The sequence below is a fragment of the Elephantulus edwardii genome, unplaced genomic scaffold (genome assembly GCF_000299155.1).
Source record: "Elephantulus edwardii isolate Elephantulus edwardi_28Jun2011 unplaced genomic scaffold, EleEdw1.0 scaffold00250, whole genome shotgun sequence".
In the NCBI taxonomy this organism is placed as follows: domain Eukaryota; kingdom Metazoa; phylum Chordata; class Mammalia; order Macroscelidea; family Macroscelididae; genus Elephantulus; species Elephantulus edwardii.
In genome coordinates this window covers 3634636-3659055 of record NW_006400000.1, presented here as the reverse complement: position 1 = coordinate 3659055, position 24420 = coordinate 3634636, and the positions used below count along the sequence as shown (strand labels likewise).

The 24420-nt window shown below is 42.9% G+C and overlaps 1 protein-coding gene across 1 annotated transcript in view; it reads right to left on the bottom strand.

Annotated features, from left to right (window-relative positions):
- Positions 1–24420, bottom strand: part of SEL1L3 (sel-1 suppressor of lin-12-like 3 (C. elegans)) — a 232357-nt gene that overhangs the window by 91017 nt on the left and 116920 nt on the right. Inside the window, exons 10-11 of the mRNA XM_006899266.1 lie at positions 18484–18695; positions 14655–14834 (exon numbers count right to left, since the gene is read on the bottom strand). Coding sequence (XP_006899328.1) covers positions 14655–14834; positions 18484–18695 — 392 coding nt within the window. The remainder of the gene's footprint in view (positions 1–14654; positions 14835–18483; positions 18696–24420) is intronic.

Below are 24420 nucleotides of genomic sequence, written 5' to 3'. Positions count from 1 at the left end.
TAGAATTTCTATCAATAATGTATTTTAATATAGAAGAACATGAGAACACTGGTCAGTCTTGCACGCACAGCAAGTTCAGAGGTTGTTGTTGTTGTTGTTAAGTGCCGTTGGGTCAAGTACGATTCATAGCGACTCTATGAACAAAAGATCTGAACCCTGTCCTGTCCTGTGCCATCCTCACACTTCCTGACACCCAAGAGCCCCCTGCAGCAGTCACTGTGTTAATCCACCTACTTGAGGGTCTTCCTCCACTTCTCCAACCCTCTACCCTTCCAAGCATGATGTCCTTCTCCAAGGAATAGCTCCTCCTAGCAACTTTCCCAAAGTATATGAAGTGAAGCCTCCTCATTCTTGCCTCCAAAAGCATTCTGGCCACACTCTCTCTGAATTCTGTTCACACACAAACTCTGTTCATTCTCCTGGCTGTCCATAGGATGTTCAGTGCTCTTCTCCACCACCACAGCTCAAAGGCATCAACCCTTCTTCTGTCATTCTTACTCACTGTCCAGTTCTCAGATGCATTGTAAGTGATCAGAAAGACAGTGACCTGAATTAGATGCACCTTAGTCCTCAAATTGACCTCATTACTCCACAGTAATTTGGAGAGATTCCTTATGCAGATTTTCCCAGTGCAATTTGTTTCCTTATTTCCTGACTGCTGGAACCAACAGTGTTAACTGTGGATGAAGCTCCTGACAGTTTCAATCTCTTCTCCATCCATCATGATGTTGCCTATTGGTCCAGCGATAAAATCTTGGTTCAGAGGTAGAGAATAGTAATACTGTTCCCACCAAGAAAAGAATAAGTATAGAGAACAAAGGTAAGATTCCAGGGTCTTCTTATGAGAAAGTAACATGTAGGAGTTAAATGAACCTGAAATCCAGCGCCATGTTTGTAAAGGTGACCTTGGGGTCCAAGTTTCATTTGTGAATCTCAGTTTCTTTCCTTATAAATTAGGAGGGAGCAGTGATGCTTGGGCCAAAGATGTGTTCTGAAGATTAAATATGGTGGTGTGTGGGGCATGAATCCAAACAGAATCAGGCTTCAAACTGGTTCGCTCTGGTTTGACTCCTCATTGAGAACTTCCATATTTGCCCTGAATATGTTGTTGTTGTTGTTATGTGCCGTTGAGTCGTTTGCGACTCATAGCAACCCTATGCACAACAGCCCTAAACCCTGCTCTATCCTGCGCCAACCGCACTGCCTCCGACACACCCATCCCGATTACCCCAGTCACCAAATCAATCCATCTCATAGAGGGTCTTCCCCTCCTGCGCTGTCCCTCCACCCTCCCAAGCATGATGTCCCTCTCCAAGGACCCGTCCCTCCTGGCAACATGTCCAAAGTATGTCAGACGAAGCCCCAGAATCCTTGCCTCCAAGGAGTTGCTTGGTTTAATCCTCTCCAAGATGAATCTGTTTGTTTTCCTGGCAGTCCATGATACATTCAATACTCTTCTCCAGCACCACAGCTCAAAGGCATCAATTCTTCTTCTGTCCTCCCTAGTCATTGTCCAACTCTCTGATGCATAACAAGCGACTGCAAAGACCATGGCCTGTATCAGGCGCACCTTAGTCTCCAGAGAGACACCGTTGCTCTTGAGTACTTTAGCGAGGTCCCTAACAGCAGACTTTCCCATCGCGATACGCTTTTTGATTTCCTGACTGCTGGTGCCAAGAGTGTTGACTGTGGACCCGAGCAAACTGAAGCTGTGAACAATCTCAATCTCTTTGCCATCCATCCTGAAGCTGCCAATTGGTCCAGTGGTGAGAATCTTTGTCTTCTTGACATTGGGCCTCAGTCCATACTGAAGGCTGCAGTCCTTGACCCTCTGCAACAAGTGCATGAGGTCCTCGTCAGTTTCAGCAGGCAGGGTTGTATAGTTAATCAGAAACTACACTTTAAAGAAAACTCTTTTATATGCTAGAAAAAAAAAGTTCCCCAAACTCTGTCACTGGGGAGTCAAGGCTCTCAGCAGCTGCAGTGTTCCCCAAAAGTATCTGCCTTTTCTGAAGCTCTGGACTGGAAAGAGGTCAGCCAGCTCTCCTGATCAAGCATAGAAAAGAATGGATCATTTCATAACTGATACATAAACGTCTATCTCCACAAATCTTCATAGCTGACTGGAGTGCCATTCGAAAACTATCTCTTAGGATGTACAAATCAGCTGTACAATGGGGCACACAGCATGGATTTAAAGAGCCAAAAGGGGAGAACATGCTCGGTATTTCTCGAGGTGAAAAATTAAAAAAGAAAAAAAATTCAATCCTCCGTTTGCAACAGTGATGTGTTCTCTGCACGAAATATTTAATGATGCAGGAAGTTTCAAAAGGAAGGAATACAAGAGAAATTATGGTACATTCACACAATGGAATACTATGCAGCATGCAGGAGCTGTAACTTTGTAAATTATTACCTAACTTGGGAGGGACTGGAGAGCATTATGCTGAGTGAACTCAGTCCCACAAGGATAAATATTGTATAAGACCGTTATTGTTATTGTAGAATGAGTATAAGGATCTAGGAGGGGTGGGAGAGGCTGGAAGCAGAGGGATGTGGATGTGCAGGTGGAGGGGGGATTAATTATTGGGTTGTACAATTAGATGGGCAGGGGGGTAAGAGAAATTGAAAGAATTTGTTCAAATTTGTAAATAAACTAGTAGGGGAAAATGTATATGAATGAAACATACTGTAAAGGTATTACTATATGAAAATTTGAAAAATTTTAAAAGATTAAATTAAATTTAAAAGTGGTTGAATAATTAATAATAATAATAATAAAAGTCAATGTTTTTCCATTTCAGGAAATAGCATATGATCAAGAACCAATCATTCTGAATGAACCTTTAAGTTGCACTGAAGGCATTGGTGAAAAATACGGCTCCAGGAATTGGCACAATAGCAACTAAGGTGTTTCAACTGACAGACACAGCCCAACATATGCCCAGCAGTTTATGCCAAGAAATTTGGAAGACAGCAACTTGATCAAACGACTAGAAGAAATCTGTATTTGGCGCTGTTCCAAAAAAGGTGATTCAACTGACTGTGGAAATTATCAGTCATATTAATGTTACACAGAAAGAAAATATCTGTGGCAGTACATCAACAAGACATTCAGGAGCTCAGGCTGCTTTCAGAAGAGGCTGTGGAATAAGAGATATCACTGATGATATCAGATGGACTTTAGCCTAAAATAGAAAATACTAAGATGTTTACTTGTGTTCTACTGACTAGGTAAAGGCATTAGACTGTGTGGATCATAATAAATCATGCCTAACACTGAAAGGACCCTCAACAGGATGGAACTGGCAGTGTCTGTAATCGTGGGCTCAAGTGTATCGTTAATGGTGTGGATGTTGTTGGACAAGACAAAGATCTATTGTTCACAAGGTCCCTAAGAGTTGAAGGCAATTTAACAACAACATTGAGAAGAAGGGGAAATCCTAGAACATTTAATTGTACTTATATGACACCTATACATCAACCCAGAAGCAACTGCTTGACTAGAATGCGGGGGAAAGACACAGTTTAAAATCAGGAAATATGTGCTTTAGGGTTGCATCCTTTCCACACCTATTGAACTGGCATATTGATTAAATAACCTGAGAAACTGGACTATAAGAAGAATGTGGTATCTGGATCGGAAGAAGAGTCATCCACAGCCTGCAATATGCAAACGACACAACCTTACTTCTTGAATATGATGAGGATTTGAAGCACTCTCCGAGAAAGATCAAAGACTACAGCCTTCAATATGGATCGTGTTTCAACCTCAACAAAACAAAAATGCCCACAGGTGAAGCAGTCAGCAACATCATGACAAATGGGAAAAAAACTCTGATATTAACAATTTTGTTTTACTTGGGCTTACAATCAATAATGCAGGGAAGTCACAATCAAGATATCAAAAGCCATATTGTGCTGGACAAATCTGAAAGGCTTTTATTTTTTTAATGGTAAGGAAAATATATATTTAGAATTAGCTGCATTCAGTTTAGAGGATCACAGTTTTGTTGGCAACATCCATAGCACTGTGGTCAGGAGCAAGTCGAGCATAGGCCTTCTTCCCTCCATCAGACCTAATCAAGATGTTGACCTTGGCCATATCAATGTCATCAAGCTTATCTGATTTGGTGTTTGTTGGTCTTGACATCCACAATGAACACAAGTGTGTTGTTATCTTCTACCTTCTTCATGGCTGACTCCGTGGTCAGGGGAAACTTGATGGCATAGTGGTCAAGCTTGTTTCTCCTGAGGGTGCTCTGCTGGGGGTATATGGGCTGCCTTCAGAGTCTCAGGTGGGTGATGTGTGGATCTTCTTTTTTTGTGGCTGTGGATGCTGTGCAGGACTTTTTATCAAAGTGCCAATGAGCAAGGATATTAAAGTCTAAGGTGTGCCTGACTCAATTTATGGATGTGAAAATTGGACGAGGAATAACAGAAAACAAAGGAGATGATTTTTTGCACTGTAGTGTTGTTGAGGAGTGTTGTGTGTGTATGATGTGCCATGGAGTTGGAACCGCCTCAAAGCTGACCCTCCAACAGGTTTTCAGAGGCGGTAAATCACACAAGCAGAGACTGACTGTTCAACCTTCTCCCGTGGAGAAGCTGGTGGACTGAAACTTCAGGGAATATTGAATGTAGTACAAACTACCAAAAACCAAAAAGGAGTCAGCATGTTCTCTAAGAGCAAAGATGAGGAGACTTTTATCTCACATACTCTGTATATGTTATCAGGAGGGGATCAGACCCTGGAAAAGGCTATCATACTTGAAAAAGTCAGAGTTCAATGAAAAAGAGGAAGACCCTCAATGAGGTGGACTGACACAGTGACCACAAAAGTGGACACACACACACACACACACACACACACACGGTAGGGATTGTGAGGAGGTACAGGACAGGGCAGGATTCATTCTGTTAGACACAGGCTTGCTATGAATCCGACTCAATCTGATGTACTCAACAATCACAACAGGAAATGCATGTTTTCTTTGTTTAAATTTAGCATTTCAGGGATTTTGAACGTCAGAATGGGGCTAGATTAGCTGTAACGATGAAGAATCAGGGAAGGAAGTAGACAAGACGCTCCAAATATAGCATGTCACACACAGACGAGATGGTGAACACAGAAGAGGCAGAGCTTAAGTCAAGTGTTCTGAGTACTTTGCTGCCAGAAGTGAAACACTCTTGACACCAAGAAGCATCCGAATTCACAGGATCTTTAAATCACGTTACGGCCACTGCTGGATGGCGGTCTGTGCTTTTCTCTCACTGCACTAATAAACACTGAGCACTGGAGACACCAGGTGACCAAGGCATGGTGACCCAGAGACCTTTCGATTTAGTAGGGAGGCCAGCTTCACAACTCTGCACACAATCTCTGTCATAAGACCAAGAGCAGCTATGCATCGCTGTGTTGGGACAGTGCAGGAAAGGTTTAATTCTGTAAGACTTCCTGGAAGAGGGGATGCTAATATAGGAGGAGGAGCAAGCAGGACAGGGGAAGTGGGTGTGCAGAAAGCAACCCTGGAAGATGAGGCCAATCAAGGCCAGGAGGTGTGCAATGGTATGGCCCAAGGTTGGGGAGTGTGGACAGTCCAGGGCAGGAAACTTAGAAGCTGAAGGCGGGGACACAGGAAGAAAAATGAACCAGTAAATGCTTTGAGTTAAGTTTCATTCTTCCGGCTTAGCATTTTTCAACCCCTTCTTTCTGCATGTAATAATGATCAAAAGAGGCTTTTTAAAAATATATACACTTACATGTATGTTGTTGTTGTATGCTGCTAAGCACATTTCACCTGAGAGTAACACCTTACAGGACAGAGTCTGTTTATAGGGTTTCCTGGACTGGAATCTGTATTGGAATTTATGACCAGTCTTTTGTTCTGAGTCACTGGTATGTTCAGATGTTGACCTTTCAAGTAGGAGTCAAATGCTTAAGAGTTGTACCAGCATGTTGTTGTTATGTGCTGTCAAGTTGCATGCAACTCATATTAACCTTAAGTACAACAGCCCTAAACCCTGCTCTGTCCTGTGCCAATTGCACTATCTCTGTGCACAATAACAACAAGTACCCTACAGGGAGCTCAAGGGGCTTAGGGATAAGAAGCTGTGCTGCCAACCCAAAAGCACACTGTTTGAACCCACCAACTACCCTGTGGGAGAAAAACGGGCAATCTCTTTCCATATGATTTACAGCCTTTGAAAATCGGCTGTTGGAGGGTCAGCTATGAGTCAATTCTGATTCAAAGGAACATAACAACAACAATTACACTATCAGACAAAGGTGAATTGCCCCATTGGGTTTCCTGGCTGTGATCTTCATGGAAACAGACTCATCACATCTTTCTCCTGAGGACAATTAGTTATCAGCTGAGCTGTTCTGCCACCAGAAATATTTTAGTCCAATGGTGAAGGGCTTAAAGGCCACTCCTCATTTTCTAGCATTGACAATGAGGCCATTTTGAAGTGTTCATGTTTTTTAAAGAAGATATATGCAATGAAAACATACTTGATTGTACAAAATTCTATCATGTAATCTCCAGCACCATTACTAGCTCTAAGGTTCTATTTTCAAAGTACTAGTCCTTCTTTATTTTTAACATTTGCAATTCTAGTCATCAATTACTATTAGGGTGTCTTAATTACATGATTGATCCATTTCAGACTGCAAAATAGGTGGCTGTTGTTTGGTGCTGTCAAATTGACTACAACTCACAGTGACCCTATGAATAACAGAGCTGAATCTTGCCCTCTCCTGCACCACCCTCTGTCTCTGTTACGCTCAAGCCCATCATGTTAATCACTTCACTTCATTGAGGGTCTTCTCCTCTTTCAATGCTCTGCATTTCTTTTCTTTTTTTAAAATTTATTATTAATGTCAGTGAAAATTTACAGAGACTTTGGATTTCCATTCATTCATTGTTGTGCTTTTCTCCCCTCCCAACCATCCCCCACCCCCACTGCCCCAGTACACTACCCTCTTGGAAAAGTAAAAGAAAAATTCTCTTTCATTGTTTTACAAACCCTCCACCAGTCCACTCCACTATGCAGCCTTCGCTCTGGACTCCCATCATAACAAAAATACTTAATCACAGATCCCTTTTAAATAGTCTTCTCCCTCATCTGTTTCAATGCTGTTGTTGTTATTGTTATGTGCCGTCGAGTCGTTTGCAACTCATAGCGACCCTATGTACAACAGCCCTAAACCCTGCTCTATCCCGTGCCAATCTCATTGCCTCTGACACACCCATCCCGATTACCCCAGTCACTGAATCAATCCACTTCATAGAGGGCCTTCCCCTCCTGCGCTGTCCCTCTACTCTACCCAGTATGACGTCCCTCTCTAAAGACCTGTCTCTCCTTACATGTCCAAAGTATGTCAATGCAGTATACATTATTGAACCCATCTTTCTCAGTCTCCCCCCAACTCCGATGTCAGTCCTGTTTTACAACAGTGGCACCATGCAATATTTATCCTTTTGTGACTGAGATACTTCACTCAGCATAATGTCCCCCAGGGTCACCCATTTTGAATAATATTGCATGAGTTCCTTGTTTTTCAATGCAGCGTAGTATTCCATTGTGTGAGCTTCCTCTAGCCATTCGTTTGTTGATGGGCATTTAGGTTGTTTCCAACTCCTTGTTATCGTGAACAAAGCAAGGATAAATGTGGGTGTGCATATATCTGCTTCAGTGGCAGTTATGGTCTCTTTGGGATATATTCCTAGTAGTGGAATTGCTGGGTCAAATGGTACCTCTGTTTGCAACTTCTTGAGAAAGCGCCATACCTCCTTCCACCGTGGTTGCACCATTTTACACCCCCACCAACAGTGAATAAGCGTTCCAGTTTCTCCACAACCTCGCCAGCATTTGTTGCTTGCTGTTCTGTTAAATTTTGCTCTTCTGACTGGAGTGAGACGATATCTGATAGTTGTTTTGATTTGAATCTCTCTTAGAGCTAGGGATTTTGAACATTTCTTCATGTGCTTGTTAGCCATCTGAATGTCTTCTTTGGTGAAGTATCTGTTCATATCCTGTGCCCATTTTTCTATTGGATTATTTACCTTTATCTTGTTGTGGTGCTCTAGTATTTTATAAATTCTAGATATAAGTCCCTTATCAGACATTTCATCACCAAATATTTTTTCCCAGTCTGTGGCTTCCGTTTTTACCCTGTTGGAGAAGTCTTTGGATGTGCATACCATCTTTGTTTCTAAGGAGCATGTTGGACTATATGAAGAGTATGTCATTAGGATGGGAGGACGACTCAGTAACAACCTGCATGATGAAGATGGCACCACCTTGACTGCAGAGAGTGAAGAAAATGTACAGCACTTACTGCAGAAAATCAAAGACTATAGTCTTCAATACCTGTTATACTTCAACATCAAGAAAACAAAAATCCTCATCACTGGACTTATAGGCAACATCATGATGTTATTGTTAAGTACCATCGATTCATCTGCAACTCATCGAATAGCTCTGAACTCTGCTCTGTACTGAGTCAGTTTCACTGTCTCTGGCACATCTACCACCATTATCCCAGTTACTGTATCAGTCCATTTCATCCGAGGTCTTCCTCTCCTGTGCTGTCCCTCAACCCTTCAAAGTATGATGACCTTTTCCAGGGACTCATCCCTCCTGGCCACATGCCCAAACTATGTGAGATGGAGCTTCAAAATCCTTGCCTCCAAAGAGCAGCCTGGTCTCACCCTCTCCAAAATAAACCTGTTTGTCCTCTTGGCAGTCCATGGTATGTTCAATACTCTTCTTCAGCACCACAACTCAAAATGCATCAATTCTTTTTCTACCATATTTGGTGCACAGCAAGCCTGAATCAGGTGTAGTCTCCAGACTGACATTGTTGCTCTTCAGCACTTTTGAGATAGTACTTGACAACAGACTTCCCCAGAGCAAGTCACCTTTTGATTTCTTGACTGCTGGTGCCACAAGTATTGATCATGGAGCTGAACAAGCTGAAACTGTTAACAACCTCAATCTCTTCAGTTTATTCATGGTGCTGCCAATGGGCCCAGTGGTGAGAATCTTTGTTTTCTTGATGTTGAGTTTCAATCCATGCTGAAGACTGCAGTCCTTAATCTTCTGCAGGAAATGCTCAGGTCCTCCTCAGTTTCTGTGAGCAAGGTTGTGTCAACTGCATAACATAAGCTGTTGAGGAGTCTTCCTCTAATCCTGAAGCCACATTCCTCCTCATAAAGTCCAGCTTCCTGAATAGTCTGTTCCACATGTTAATTGGGAAGATACGGAGTCAGGATGCATTCCTGATGCACTTCTCTCCTGACTTTGAGCCATACAGTGTTTCCTTGCTCTATTCTGACCACTGCTTCCTGGTCCAAGAATAGGTTTTGCATGTGTTCTGGAATTCCCATTCTTCTCAAGGTTAGCCACAATCTGATAGGATCCACACAGTCAAATATGCCTTTGCATAGTCAAGGAAACACAGACAGGACATTCCACTAGCACTCTTTGCTTTCAGGTAAGATCTATCTAACATTGGAGATAATGTCTTCATTGAGATAGTCTCTTCTAAACCCGGCCTGTATTTCTGGTGGTTCTCTGTTGATGTACATCATGATAAATGAGAAAAAGACTCAAGTTATCAATGACTTCATTTTATTTGGATCCACAATCACTTTTGGCAGCAGCAGTCAAGATATCAAAAGACTTGATGCATTGGGAAAAACTGATGTCAAGGACCTATTCAAAGTTCCAAAGAGCAAGGATATCAGTTTAAGGACTAAGGCCTGAGACAAGCCTTGGTATTTTCAGTTGCTTCATATTCATCTGAAATCTGAGCAAAAAATAAGAAAGATCAAAGAAGAATCAATATCTTTGCAGATAGATCACCTAAAGAACAAACATACTTGTAAAAAGTAGACATAAATCTTCAATTTCTTCATCAGTATCTTTAATGGCTGATGTGTATATTTGAGTCATAGCTGCATTACCAGGTTTTCCTTGTATGCATCTATATTACTCTCCTATTAGCAATATTTTCACTTCAGTATGTTGTTGTTATGTACCCTTGAGTTAGAACCAACTCATAGCTGACTCTCCAGCAGGTTTTCAGAGGCAGTAAATCAAACAGGAGGAGACTGCTCATCTTTCTCCCATGGAACAGCTGATGGTTTTGAACCATGTGCCTTTGGGTTGGAAGTACAACTTCTTACCACCTGTTGTTGTTAGGTGTCATCAAGTTGAGTACAACACACAGTGACCCTATGAAAACAGATCAGAACCCTGTCCTATCCTGTGCCATCCCCATCATCTCTAATATAACTTAAACCCATTGATGTTAGGCTACCAGATTTTTTCCCCCATTAATTTCAATGAAAATTTACAGAGACTTTGGATTTCCATTCATTCATTATTGCATTTTTCTCTCAGTCCACCCCTTCCCGCCCAGTACACTCTTCTCTGAAAAGTAAAAGAAAAGTTCCCCCATTGTTTTACAATTCCTCCCGCTAGGTCCACTCCACTATGCAGTCTTCATTAAGCCACCAGATTTTGAAATGTTCTTTATTGACAGTTAATGCTCTCTTCAATTTGTCATTACCAGCATAGTAGATCATATGACCGTCTGATGGGAAATGATCAATACAAGTCTCTTGCAGCTTATTAGTGCCTGTTGTTGTCAGGTGCCGTGCTTTTGATTATGATTCCTAATGACTCTGTAAACAACAGACCAGAATGCTGTCCTATCCCACACCGTCCTCAAGATCTCTGCCATGCTTGAGTCCACTGCTGCAGTCACTGCGTCACCCTCTCTTGTTAGGGTCTTCCCCTCTTTAGCTGAACCTCCTCTCTGTCTTTCCCAACACGATTTTAGTATGTTCTTCTATATCTGTCAACTTAAAATTTCTCTAGGTTCATACTGCATACACGCTACATGCCAGTTATTAACACGTTGCTGCACACTTTTAAATTGACAACCGTGCTTTAGAAACACATTTTGCCGTCATTTGTGGCAACGTGTTAATGGATGTTTGCAATGGTTGCTCTTAGTTTTGGTACTACTCACGCCAACAAGTGAAGGTCCTTTAGGGAATGAAAGCGTTATTCCACCTACATCATTAAGGCAGACTCGACTTAGGAGGCACCTCTTCCCCAGTCAGATTCTAAGTGCGTTCCAACCTGAGGCGTTCAAGCACTAACTAGCACTATATTAAAAAATGTTACGATGCTATTCATGGGGATTTTTCACAGACCTGCTATTTCAGAAGTGGATGGCCAGTCTTGCTGCTTCATGTTGTTGTTATATTGTTGTTAGGTGTTGCTGAATTGAGTATGACCCATACTGATGCTATGAACAATAGATCTGAACCCTGTCGTATCCCGGGCGACTTCCTGACACACGCGAGCCCAATGTGGCCGTCACTGTGTCAGTCCACCTGGTGGAGGGTCCTCTTCTCTTATGTCTGCCCTCCACGATTCCAAGCATGATGTCCCTCTCCAAGGAATAGCCTCTCCTAGCAACATGCCTAAAGTATGCGAGACGAAGCTTTATCATCTTTGCCTCCAAGGACCACTCTGGCTGCACCTTCTCCAAGGCATTTGTTTGTTCTTTTGGCCATCCATGGGATGTTCAGCACTGCTCAATATTAGAGGAAAATAAATCCTAGCAGTGTGTGCTCGGTGTCAGCTGTTAGACCACAGTCATTGACGCACAAGAGGATTAAATGCTGCCCAGTCAGTCCTGCATCAGCCTCATGATGGGCATCAGACTCTGCGACTCTTAGGGTGTCCGCTGGCTGGTTTCCAGAAGGAGGTTGCCATGCGTTTCTTCTAGTTTGTCTTAATCTGGAAGCTTAGTTGAAGCCTGTTCAGCATGATAGCAGTATGCAAGCGTCTACTGACCAGAGCTCTGGTGGCTTAGTGGTAGGGAGTTTCTCTGCCAACCCAAAGGCAGGTAGTTCGAATCTGCTAGCTGCTCCTTAGGAAAAAGATGAGCAAGATGTGTGATTTACAGCCTCTGGAAACCTGCTGGAGGGTCAGCCCTGAGTAGGTTCCAACTCGATGGCACGCACTGACAGCATTGACAGATGGCTTGCAACTTTGCTGAAGGTACATTATCCAGGAACTGAAAGCCCAGTCACTCCCAGTGAAGGAGGGGATTATGCAGAGGGTAGTTAAAAGCAGTAGGGTGGATGAGATTCCTGCCTCTCCTCCCAGAAGGTGGAGAAAGAGAAGAGCAGAGGCTGGAAAAAACAAAGTGTTAGGAAGAGAAACAAATAAGGGAGGAACGGACACAGTGGAACTCTTCAGCCATGAAGCCACAGACACAAACTAGGGGGAAAAACAATCACCCCAACTTGCTAACTTTTCTGTTGAACCTAAAATAGGTTTCTACTAAATCATAAAGAAGTGACGCGAAACGAAACTACTATTAACGAAGATGAAATGATGAGAACCGCACATTACATAAAAAGAAAATGAAACAAGACTCAAGAAAAGGCATTATTGACAGATCCTTGCTTCGCTAATTAGAGGTCTGGCTTTCCAGATCTCCTCATTTGGTACATGCTGCTGCAAATTAATAGATTTCTCAACAAAAGGACATTTAAATCAACACATGACACCTGCTTAAATTCTCAAGAAGCCATTAATTACACATTCTTAAGAAAGCGAGCTATGACACAACTCTCCTAACTGTATAATTCCTACCCGGGCTTCTTAATCATACGCATCCTCAGCTGCAAGACGGAGCCTTTCGATTCATCTTCCCGGGTCTGACCAATTAAACATTTTCTTTCATAATCATAACATTTCATATGCCAACTCTTCAAAAGAAAAGAAGCTTGTTAGCAGCCTCCCAGTTCCCGTTGCTAATTTGCACTGAACGGAGTGTCTTTAAAAGTATAATATAAGTAGGATATCATTAACACATGCAGGCTTCAGAGCAAGACAACAGTCATGTTAGTTACTTCGTGGCTTGATGTTTCCATGCCTATCTTTTCAGAATCATGATTTAAAAAAAAAAAAAAGAAGTCTTATCAATTAGGAAATTACTATACAACTGAGGTCAAATTTTGCACATATCTTACACACATCCCAACCCCAGAAAGCCAATCCGACAATCACCACAACTCTGACTCATTTTAACTGTGTAAAACAGAGGAGAACCTGCCCAACAGGTCTGTAAAACTTCACAGGAGCTGACGGCTTCATTTTTGTTTTGAAGAGGGACTGCCAGGGGTCAAACCAACAACCTTTTGGCTCACAGTCAAATGCCTTAACCACAGAATACAAATGGCAGGGATGACTAAGTTTATTCAGAAAGCACTCTTGCTTTCTAAAGAAACTGCTCACTCATTCCCATTGTTGTTGTACTTGATTCATAGCTGACCCTTCATTGGGTTTCCAGAAGAACTGCCCACGTTTCTCCGTTAGAACCACTCGCAGATTCAAACCACTGGAGAGGCTCACGTTTTCAGTCAGCAGTGCCAACTCTCCACAGACTACGTCACTGGAGCTCCCTTAAAAGAATTACAGGCCAATACAGGCAGCCTTTTGGTGTTTTACAGCTTGACTCCCATTTAATGTTGACTGACAGCATCCATGTTTGAGTCATCGATTTCACGACTCTACAGTGCTATTTCATGACTGTACAGTATTATTTCATTGTAGCTTTCTTTTCCAGACACCATCCATCCTCAACCATCAAAGAACACATTTTCTGCACTGTTGGATTCTAAGTGCCAGGCAGGAGCAGAGCAGGGTGACAGTGGCTGGCTCCTAGTCTAAGACTCCACAGCCCTGACTCAGCCAAGCCTATGCCACGCTTGCTTCACCAAACATAAATGGGCACAGTGACGAATTTAAGGTCACATCAACCACCCTCCGGTATGTACACACTGTCTACTGTTGTAAAATCCAGCCAACCCACTCATTTACATATTGTCTATGCAGAACTCTGGGGCCTGAGAGGACAGAGAATTGTACCACAAACTTAAAGGTGGATGGTTCAAATTCAACAGCTGCTCAGTGGGGGAAAAGATGGGCAGTCTCCTCCTGTGCAATTTACAGCCTCTGAAAACCTGCTGGAGAGTCAGCTATGCATTGGTTCTGACTCGACAGAAATGAGTTTGCGTTTTTATGCAAAGCTGAGCAGTGGTAGCGGAGACACTATTAGCCCTTAAAGCCTAAAATATTTACTGTCTGGAATTTTCCCCAGAGAATAAAGTTACTGACCCTTGGTATAGAAAAGAATACTTCTTCTCAGCTACTTCAACTGTTAGGATCATCAAACACAGGTAGTACTCGAATTACAACATATGCAAGTTACGACCAATTTGTCTAAGACAAGAACTGTCAAAAGACGTAACAACAATCAACCTTAGTGCCACAACATGCTACAGACCACACCATTGGCGGTTCCACCCTTGGTATACCAGAACTCCTGACCACACACACAGCTTTTCACATACAGATATTGAACTGTGCCTGGGTTCAGCCCAAGAGCACAGTCAGGCAATACAAGCTGGAGACAGAAAACAAGCCTTTCTCTCCATTCAATTACACATATCCCCTGAAGGCTGAGGAGAAAACCAGCCACAGGTGCAGACACTTGACAAAATTGTTCCGGAAACTCTGGGAAGTAGGGGGTAAGCACCTCCGCCCAGTCCTACCTGGTCTCCTTGTAGCGTGTGCTGGTCAAGGGGTGTCTTCATGGCAATGTTGCTGTAGTAGGCGTAAGACAGCTCCCAGTCCAGGGGGTAGGAGTCAATGCCCTGGTAGTGTTTGTACCCCAGATTCATTGATGATAACCTCTCACTGCCTTGTCCCCCAACCAAACTGTACAGCATGCCCTGTGAGGAGGAAAATGACCAAGAGTTCACAGGATTATACACATGGGTCCCAAGAGCTTAATGCTACAAGGTGGTGGTGGTGGTTGTTATATGCCATCGCATTGCCCATGACTCATAGCGATCCTGTGTATCACAGCTCTGCACCCTGCGCTATTCTGAGCCATGCTCACTAATTCTGTTACACCTACCCACATTGCCCTAGTTATCATGTCAATGATATCATCTCATCTGGGGTTCTCCTGTGTTGTCCTGTACTCTTCCAAGCATGATGTCCTTCTCTAAGGACTGGTCTCTCCTAGTTGCGTGTCCAAAGTATGTGAGATGGGGCTTCAAAATCCTAGCCTCCAAGCAGAGACTTGGTTTCACCCTGTCCAAGACAGATCTATTTGTTCTCTTTTTGGTACTTAGTATGTGCAGTACTCTTCTCCAGCACCGCTGTGCAAAGGCATTGATTCTTCTTCTGTCATCCTTAGTCATCGTCAAGCCCTCTGATGCATAGAAAGAAAATGGTCTGGATCAGGTGCACCTTACTCTCTAGACTGACAACATTGTTCTTCAGCACCTTGGAGAGGTTCCTGACAGCAGATTTTCCCAGTGCAAACTGATTTTCCTGATTGCTAGTGCCAACAAAAGCAGGAGTGGCATCCACTTCCTAAACAAGACTTTCTATAACTATCATCATTTATCAAAGTTCATAGAGTTTCCAGAGGCATGTTCATAGTGTTGTTATGAGTTGTGCTCGAGTCTACAGCAATCAACAACAACAACAAGTGCCAAGAGTGTTAACTGGGGAGCTGAACAAGCTGAATCATCAACCTCATTCTCTTCTCCATCAATTGGTCAATTGGTGAGAGCCAATTGGTCAAACTGTCAATTGGTCCAGTGGTGAGAGCCTTTGTTTTCTTGATGCTGAGCTTCAATCCCTACAGAAGACTATAGTCCTTGACCTTCAGCAAGCACTTCAGGTCCTCCTCAGTTTTGGGGAGCAAGGTTACACTATCTGTATATCACATATTTCTGAGGCATTCTCCTACAATCCTGATGCCACACTCCTACAAGGTTAGGTCTCTTTATATCTACTGAAGAGATCCCATGGCTTAGTGATATGAAGCTGCATTGCCAACGCAAAGACAGGGCACTTGACTCGAGCAGCTGCTCTGCTGGAGAAAGGTGGACAATCTCCTCCCACAAGATTTACTGCCTCTAAATCAATCTCCATAATAGTCTATGTGTTTCCTACTGCCAAAGGGGCCCTTTAGAGTAGTGAGAGAAGATCTTCACCCTGAAACCCACAGCGTCCCTTTTCAGCAGGAAGTAGCTAAGAGAGTACGCCGTCCCCTTTTTCTTATGACTCAGGGTGAAGTCTCTCTCAGGGAGGAGTGATAGGGAATGGCAAAGGATACACTGACAAAGAAGATTAATCAGAACTGGCTTTGACAAGCACTGTGGCATTTGGACAAGAACAAACTGGGAGGAGGGTAGAGAGAATAGTGCAACAATGAATGAGTGGAAGCCCAAAATCTCTGTAAATGTTTATGAAAATTAATAAAATATAGAAAAAAATCATAATAAAAAAAATTTACTGCCTCTGAGAACCCGTTGAGGGGGTCAGCTATGAGTCAATCCTCACCCTATGGTGCATAACAACAATATACGCTTAGTCAACTCAGAAAATGGACTTGTCTTAAAAAAAATCATCAAACAGGAAACTGATCCACCTTTGAATGGCTTACAGATTCCCAAATTTTGATGCTTCCTAAGGAAATTCACTGCCATCGAGTTGTTTCCCACTCCAAGTGATACCCCTCCCTGCGGGTTTGTGTGGCTGTAAATCTTTACAGGAGGAGACTAGACTGCCCATCATGCTGTCCTGAAGCAGCTCGTGGATTCCAACTGCCGACTTTTCATTGAAAAGCCCCATACACTAAGCCCCACATACCACCGGGTCTGCTTCCTAAAGCCAAATAGAATCCTGTCTGATCTAGTGCTGAACATTATTCATTTATGTTAGCAGACACTCACAAAATACACAGGGGCTATACCAGGCAATATGAGAGAAATAGCTACACAGCTGCACTATTCGCAAGAATTGATTGTTCCGGAAAAATTGAGATTCTGATTTGGAAAAAAAAAAACCACACCAAAAAAACCCAACCAAAATTCAAGCCACTGACACCAAGTTGATTCTGGCTCACAGGGGCCCTGGAGGACAGAACAGCACTGCCCGGGGGTTTTACCAAAGCTGTAAAGCTGTACGGAAGCTGAGCTCTCATTTCCCTCCCTCCAAGCCACTGGTGGGTTTAAACAGCTAACCTTTTGGTTAGTAGCCATATTCTTTAACTACTATGGGTCCATGTGATTTGTCCAAACTACTCCTTAAAAAAATATATTTCAATATACAAGTATACTAATACATGCCAAAGAGGAAATTTTCCAAAGACTGTGTCCAGGAAGGGGTGTCAACACTCTTGGCACCAGCAGTCAGGATATCAAAAGACTAATTCTACTGGGAATATCTGCAGTCAGGGACCTCTCCAGAGTACTGAGAAGCAACAATGTCAGTCTAGAGACTAAGGTACACCTGATTTAGGCCATGGTCTTCACAATTACTTGCTATGCATCAGAGAGCTGGACAATGACTAAAGATGACAGAAGAAGAATTGATGTCTTTGAGTTATGGTGCCAGAGAAGAGTACTGCTCATACCATGGGCCACCAAGAGAACAAACAGGTCTGTCTTGGAAAGAGTTAAACCAAGTTTTTCCTTGGAAGCTAGGATTTTGAAGCTTAGTCTCACATACTTTGGGCACGTGGCCAGGAGGGACTGGTCCTTAGGGAAGGACAGCATGCTTGGAAGAATGGAATAACAATGCAGGAAAGAAAGACCCCGGGTGAATGGACTGGCACAGTAACTGGGTAAATGGGGGTTGGTGGTATTTGAGTCAATGTGACTGGCTCCAGTGTTGTGCATACGGTCGCTATGAGTCACACAGGTGACTTGATGACACATAATAACGACACCACGTTATACACGCCTAATAGACAATACACAAAATTCTGTAGCCAGGAGTGGGTGTTTTAGAGGTATATTTTCATTATGTATATTATGGGCACCAAATAGACAATATCCTAAAATCTGTGTCCAGGATGGATATATTCTGTACTATGAGTGTATGTTATAAGGAGGGACCGATCCTTGGAGAGGGACATCATGCTTGGGAGGGTGAAGAGACAGCGCAGGAGAGGAAGGCCCTCTATGAGGTGGATTGATTCAGTGACTGGGGTAATCGGGATGGGAGTGTCAAGACAGTGAGATTGGCACAGGACAGAGCAGAGTTTAGGGCTGTTGTACATACGGTCGCTATGAGTGGCAAGCAACTCGACGGCACATAACAACAACAACATGAGTGTACTGTGTGTATTATACAAATACACCAAAGTCTGTGTCCAAGAATGGGTGAAATGCCTTTCCACCCACAGAAAGCAGTGTATTCTCAAGCTGACACACCCCCCTGGCATTTGTCTCAGGTATAAAATGTCAGGAAGCACTGTGGCAGCTGTCACATGCCCACTTCTGCCAGGGGCAGAGAAGATCACCTTGCAAATACCTACCCGCTGGCCAAGGCACCCGGGGCCCGTGAAATCACTACCTGCAGCTGGTCCTGGGGTACATTTAATCCCGTCTCGTAAAGGACTGTGAGGTAGTAGGACGCTTTATGGTGTCCACAGCAGCTGGAGTCCGCCAGGAAGGGGACGACAGAGCTAATCTGGTGAAGCCCATCAACGCCGGAGAGTCTCTTTACAGCCTTCTCAAATATCCTCCCACCGACTTCTAACATGAATTCGCCTGCATTTCTTGGCACTGTAAATAACACAATTCAGAGCGCACAAAATTAATTACCAGGGGATCGACTCGGCATTGGAAAGAAGAGGAGGAGGAAAGCCAATTAAAGCACCTGAGTTATTGACAGGGCTGGGGCTGCCGAGCCAGGAGATATACCACCTTCCGGGGAGGTAAATTAAACCCTTTGGGGATGCCACAGTGTCTCTCCATAAATAGCTTTTTCTCTGCCACTAAATGACAGCCTTGTGTCCTGGGAAAACGGATGTGCCTGATATAGCAGGGAGAGCATCTCCAGAGAATAACTGATGCAGCAGAACTTACATCGAATCAGGACCACGGAAACTTTCTTTTTTTTTCTTTTTCTTCATTTCACTCTTGGACTCTCGGAAGAAGAAAGCGCTTTATCCCAGGAAGAGTTCCTGGGTGCTGCCCTCAGAAGCTGAGGAAGAGGACCTTGTTTTGAGGTGTTTTCTTGTCTTCTTTTCCTCCACTTACTCCTGTGGATATTTCTGTGCAACCAAAATGCTGAGCCAGCTTTTATTGAAGGTCTACTAGAACCAAGTGCTGTCAGATTGCCTCTGACTTAAAGTGACCTCATATATTCAGAGTCAAGCTGTGTCCCCGAGGCTTCAAAACATGCCAAGACCAGGCTACATGTCTCAGATGTTGTTGTTGGTGTTAGGTGCCAATGAGTCGAGTATGACTCATAGCAACCTGGTCAACAAGAAATCTCAAGCCTGTCCTGTCCTGCGCACCCTCACAATCTGACACACTCAAGCCCATTGCTGCAGTCTTATGTAGATTATGTTACTTCATGCATAACTTATGCCCAATAGAATTAAACCTCCTTTACGGATCCTGCACCATCCTCACAACGTCTGATGTGTGTAAGCCCATGGCTGCATCACTGTGTCAATCCATTTCAGGGAGGGTCTTCCTCTATTCTGTTGACCCTTTCCTTTTCCAAGCACCACGGCTTCAACTTGGACGAGGTCCTCCTGCCAACACACCCAACATATATCAAAGTCTCACATCATCCTTCCTTCTAAAGAACATTCTGGTTACACAGTTCCAAGACATAATTAGTTTGCTCTTTTGTCTGTGGCATATTTAATATCCTTCAAGACTACTATAATGCAAAAGCATCAATTCTTCTTTGATTTTCCTTATGTATTGTCTAACTTTTACATTCAGTTGGAACACATTATGGCTTGAGCCAAGGACACCTTAGTCCTCAAAGTGACATTCTTGCTCTTGAGTACTTTAACGAAGTCTGTGCCGGATCTCCTCATAGCAACATGTCATTTGGTTTCTTGACTGCTACTTTCATGAATGCTGAAAGCCCTTGACAACATCAATATCCTCCCATTTGTCATGATGTTGCTTATTGGCCCAGATGTGAGAATATTATTATTTCCTTTATGTTGAGTTATAATCCATATCAAAAACTCTAGATTTTTTTTTAAAAGGTAGAGCTTTTGATATGGATATATCTCAACATAAAGAAAAAATACTGTTATAAAACAGGGCTACCAAGGGGGTTGGGGAAAACCAAGAAAAGAGGGGATAAATAATGTACATGGCATTGAAGTAGAGGAGGGAGAGAACTGTATAAAAGGAATATATGATTAACTATTATTGGTATGACAAGAGTCCAGAATTAGAGCTGCATAAGAAAGTGGTCTGGGTGGGGGACTGTATAACAGCAAAAGAACCTTTTTTCCAAAGAAAAATATGAACTGGGTGGGGGTGGCATGGAGGAAAATGAGTAACAATGACTGAATGGAAATCCAAGTTCTTTATAAACTTACAATAAAATCTCAATTAAAAAAAAAAGCTATAGCTTTTCAGATTGCTCTGAAGGAAAAAACAAAAAAATAAAACCACGCCAAGCTTTTGCACTAAAGGAAAGAACAAAAAAAAAGAAAAACACCCAAGCTTTTGATCTTCAGCAAATGCTTCAAGTCCTCTTGATTTTGCAAGGTTGTGTCACTGAATATCCTAAATTGATGTGTCTTCCTCCACTCCTGATGCTACAATTCTTCACGTAGTCCAGCATCTCAGATTAATACTCAGCATACAAACAGAATACATCTTATGGAAGAATATAAGCCAGACTCTCACCCTCCCTGGTTCAAACCATGCAGCAATACCTCCTTCTGTTCGAGTAACGGCCTGAGGTAGAAACTATCATCATCATTATATTCTTTTCCGATAAGGAGACTGAGGCCGGGAAGTCAAGCAACTTGTCCAGGGTTACAAAAGCTGGTAAAAGGCTATGGCCAACCTTGAACTTTGTTTAGAGACTGAACTTGTGACACTTGTTCCCTAATGAGCTGGCAACCCAAACCAAAAGCACTCCACTGCTATGGAACTGGTTCTAACTCACAGTGATCCTCCCTCCAAGATTCCAAGTCTGTAAATTTTTACAGACAGAGGCTGCCCATCTTTCTCCCTGAGAGCAATGGGTGGTTTTGAACTTCCTACCATTCAGCTAGCAGCCAATAACTGTTATGCATGACACTAGTTCCCCTTCACTGGCAACTCGTTATCTCAGCAGTCAGGAAATGAATACACGAATTGCACTGGGAAAATCTGTGGTCAGGGAGTAGTGATTACTACAAAGTACTGAGAAGCAACGATGTTAGTCTAGAGACTAAGGTGTGCCTGACCCAGGCCATGGTCTTCACAATTATATGCTATGCCATGAAAGAGCTGGATAATGACTAAGAATGATAGAAGGACTGATACCTTTGAGTGTTGGTGCTGGACAAGAGTGTTACCATGGACTGTCAAGTAAACCAATAGATCTGTCTTGGAGAGGGTGAAAACAAGCTTCTCCTTGGAGGCTAGGATTTTGAAGCTCTGTCTCACATATTTCAGGCACATGGCCAGGAGGGACCAGTCCTTGGAGAAGGACATCATGCTCTGAAAGGTAGAGGGACAGTGCAGGAGAGGAAGGCCCAAGAAAGATGACTGATGCAGTAACTGGGACAATGAGGGTAGGTGTGTTGGAGTCAGTGAGACTGGCTCTGGACAGGGCAGGTTTCAGAGCTACTATATGTAGGGTCTCTATATGTTGCAGGTGACTAGAAGGCACATAACAACAACAATAACAAGTAACTTACTAGGGCCTCTGGTGGCCTAGTGGCAAGAAACTGCACTGCAATCCCAAAGGCACATGGTTCAAATTCACCGGCTGCTTTGCGGGAAAAGGGTGGGCAATCTACCTCCCTACAATTAACTGTCTCTGAAAACCCACTGGAGGGCCAGCTATGGGTTGGTTCCGACTCAACAGTACACAACAACAATTAGTACCTTACTACCATGGCTACGGGCTCTGGTGATATAGTTTACAGGAAGTTGCACTGCTAAACCTCAGGCTATGCCTCTCTGGCAGTTTGAATCTACTGGTAGCTTCAAGAGAGAAAGCAGGGGTGGCCTAGTAGCAAGAAGCTGCACTGCAATCCCAGAGGACTCTGTTCCAATCCACCAGATGCTCCGCTGGAGAAGGAGGGGCAGTCTTCTCCTGTACCAGTCACATCTGATGGTACACTCACAAAAAATAATAAAATAAATTTTTTTAAAATTCTAAAAAAAGGAAAGCGAGAGAAAGCAGGGCAGTCATCTCCATTGTGATTTACAGCCTATAAAACCAGCTGGAGGGCAGATATATGCACACCCATGTTTATTGCAGCTTTGTTCACAATAGCAAGGAGTTGGAAACAACCTAAGTGCCCATCAACAAACGAATGGCTAGAGAAGCTGTGGTATATTCGCACAATGGAATACTATGCTGCATTAAAAAACAAGGAACTCATGCAATATTATTCAAAATGGTTGACTCTGGAGAACATTATGCTGAGTGAAATATCCCAGTCACAAAAGGACAAATATTACATGATGCCACTGTTGTAGAATGGGACTGTCCTTGGGGTTGGGGAGAGACTAAGATGGGTTCAATAATGTATACTGCACTGAAACAGAGGAGGAAGAAAACTGTTTAAAAGAGATATATAACTAGGTATTTCTGTCATCACAGGAGACTAGAGCGAGGGCTACATGGTGGAGGGGACCTGGGGGAGGGTTTGTAAAACAATGAAAGAATCTTTTCTTTTACTTTTCCATAATTTTTGACTCATGTACTTATAACTTGTTAGTCAAATTTGTGTCTTCTAGGTTGCAACACCCCCATGATACATCTTCAAGGATATGAACATGTACGGCCAAGCACAATCAATAAGAGTGCATCTAAATTCCAAAATCAATCTCCATAATAGTCTATGTGTTTCCTACTGCCAAAGGGGCCCTTTAGAGTAGTGAGAGAAGATCTTCACCCTGAAACCCTCAGCGTCCCTTTTCAGCAGGAAGTAGCTAAGAGAGTACGCCATCCCCTTTTTCTTATGACTCAGGGTGAAGTCTCTCTCAGGGAGGAGTGATAGGGAATGGCAAAGGACACACTGACAAAGAAGATTAATCAGAACTGGCTTTGACAAGCACTGTGGCATTTGGACAAGAACAAACTGGGAGGAGGGTAGAGAGAATAGTGCAACAATGAATGAATGGAAACCCAAAATCTCTGTAAATGTTTATGAAAATTAATAAATATAATTATAGAAAAAAAAACACGAAAGAAAAAAAAAACCAGCTGGAGGATCAGTTACGAGTCAGTTCCAATTTCACGAGAGAGAGACAGAGACAGAGACAGAGAGAGAGACTATGGCAATATATAAATGTGGAACCATTTATTCAATTGTCTCAAGCTATATGATTCTTTTTGCATCCTTCTCCCACTAATCCTTTTTTAAAAATTTTTATTTTATATTAGTTTATTTACAAAGTTTGTATACATTGCTTTTCACACCAGATCTTTTCCATTTCCTTTAACCTTCCCTTCCACCCATCAAATTGTACGACCCTCTGATGAACGCTCCCTCCCACCTTGCCCATCCTCAGCCCTCTGCTCCCACCCTCCCCCACCCTGGATCCTCATACTCGTTTTTACAAACCACTAATCTTTTCATCTAGAAAACAAAAATCCTCACCACTGGACCAATAGGCCTGGAACTGTCAATGGCTTCATCTTACTTCAATGTACAATCAATACACTTGGTACTAGCAGTCAGAAAACCAAGTGATATATGCACTGGGGAGAGTCTGTACTCAGGAACATTGACAAATTATTGAGGATCAATGATGTCAGTTTTGGGAATAAGGTGTGCCTGATTCAGGGAATGGTCTTTTCAGTAACTTGCTATAAGAAAAACTGATACCTTAGAACTGTGATGTTGGAGAAGGGTACTGAACAGCCTATGGACTGCCAAAAGAACAAACAGACATGTCCTGGAGAAAGCGTAGCCAGAGTGCTCCTTGGAGGCAAAGATGATGAAGCTTTGTTTCACATATTTTGGTCATGTTGTTAGAAGAAGTTGTTCCTCGGAGGATATCATGCTTGGAAAGGTAGAGAGACGGTGAAGGAGAGAAAGACCCTCAACTGGGTGGACTAACACAGTGACTGCTGCAATGTGCTTGAGCACGTCAGAGATTGTGAAGTTGGCACAGGGTTCAAGTCTGTTGTTCAAAGGGTCACTATGGGTCATACTAGACTCGACAGCACCTTACAACAATAACAACAACACACTAATCTATAAACTGATGACCATTTCAACCCAAACCAGGAACTTATCTGCCCCTGTCATGTTATTCCAAAATCCACTGCTCTTGAGCTTCTGTTTTACTCACG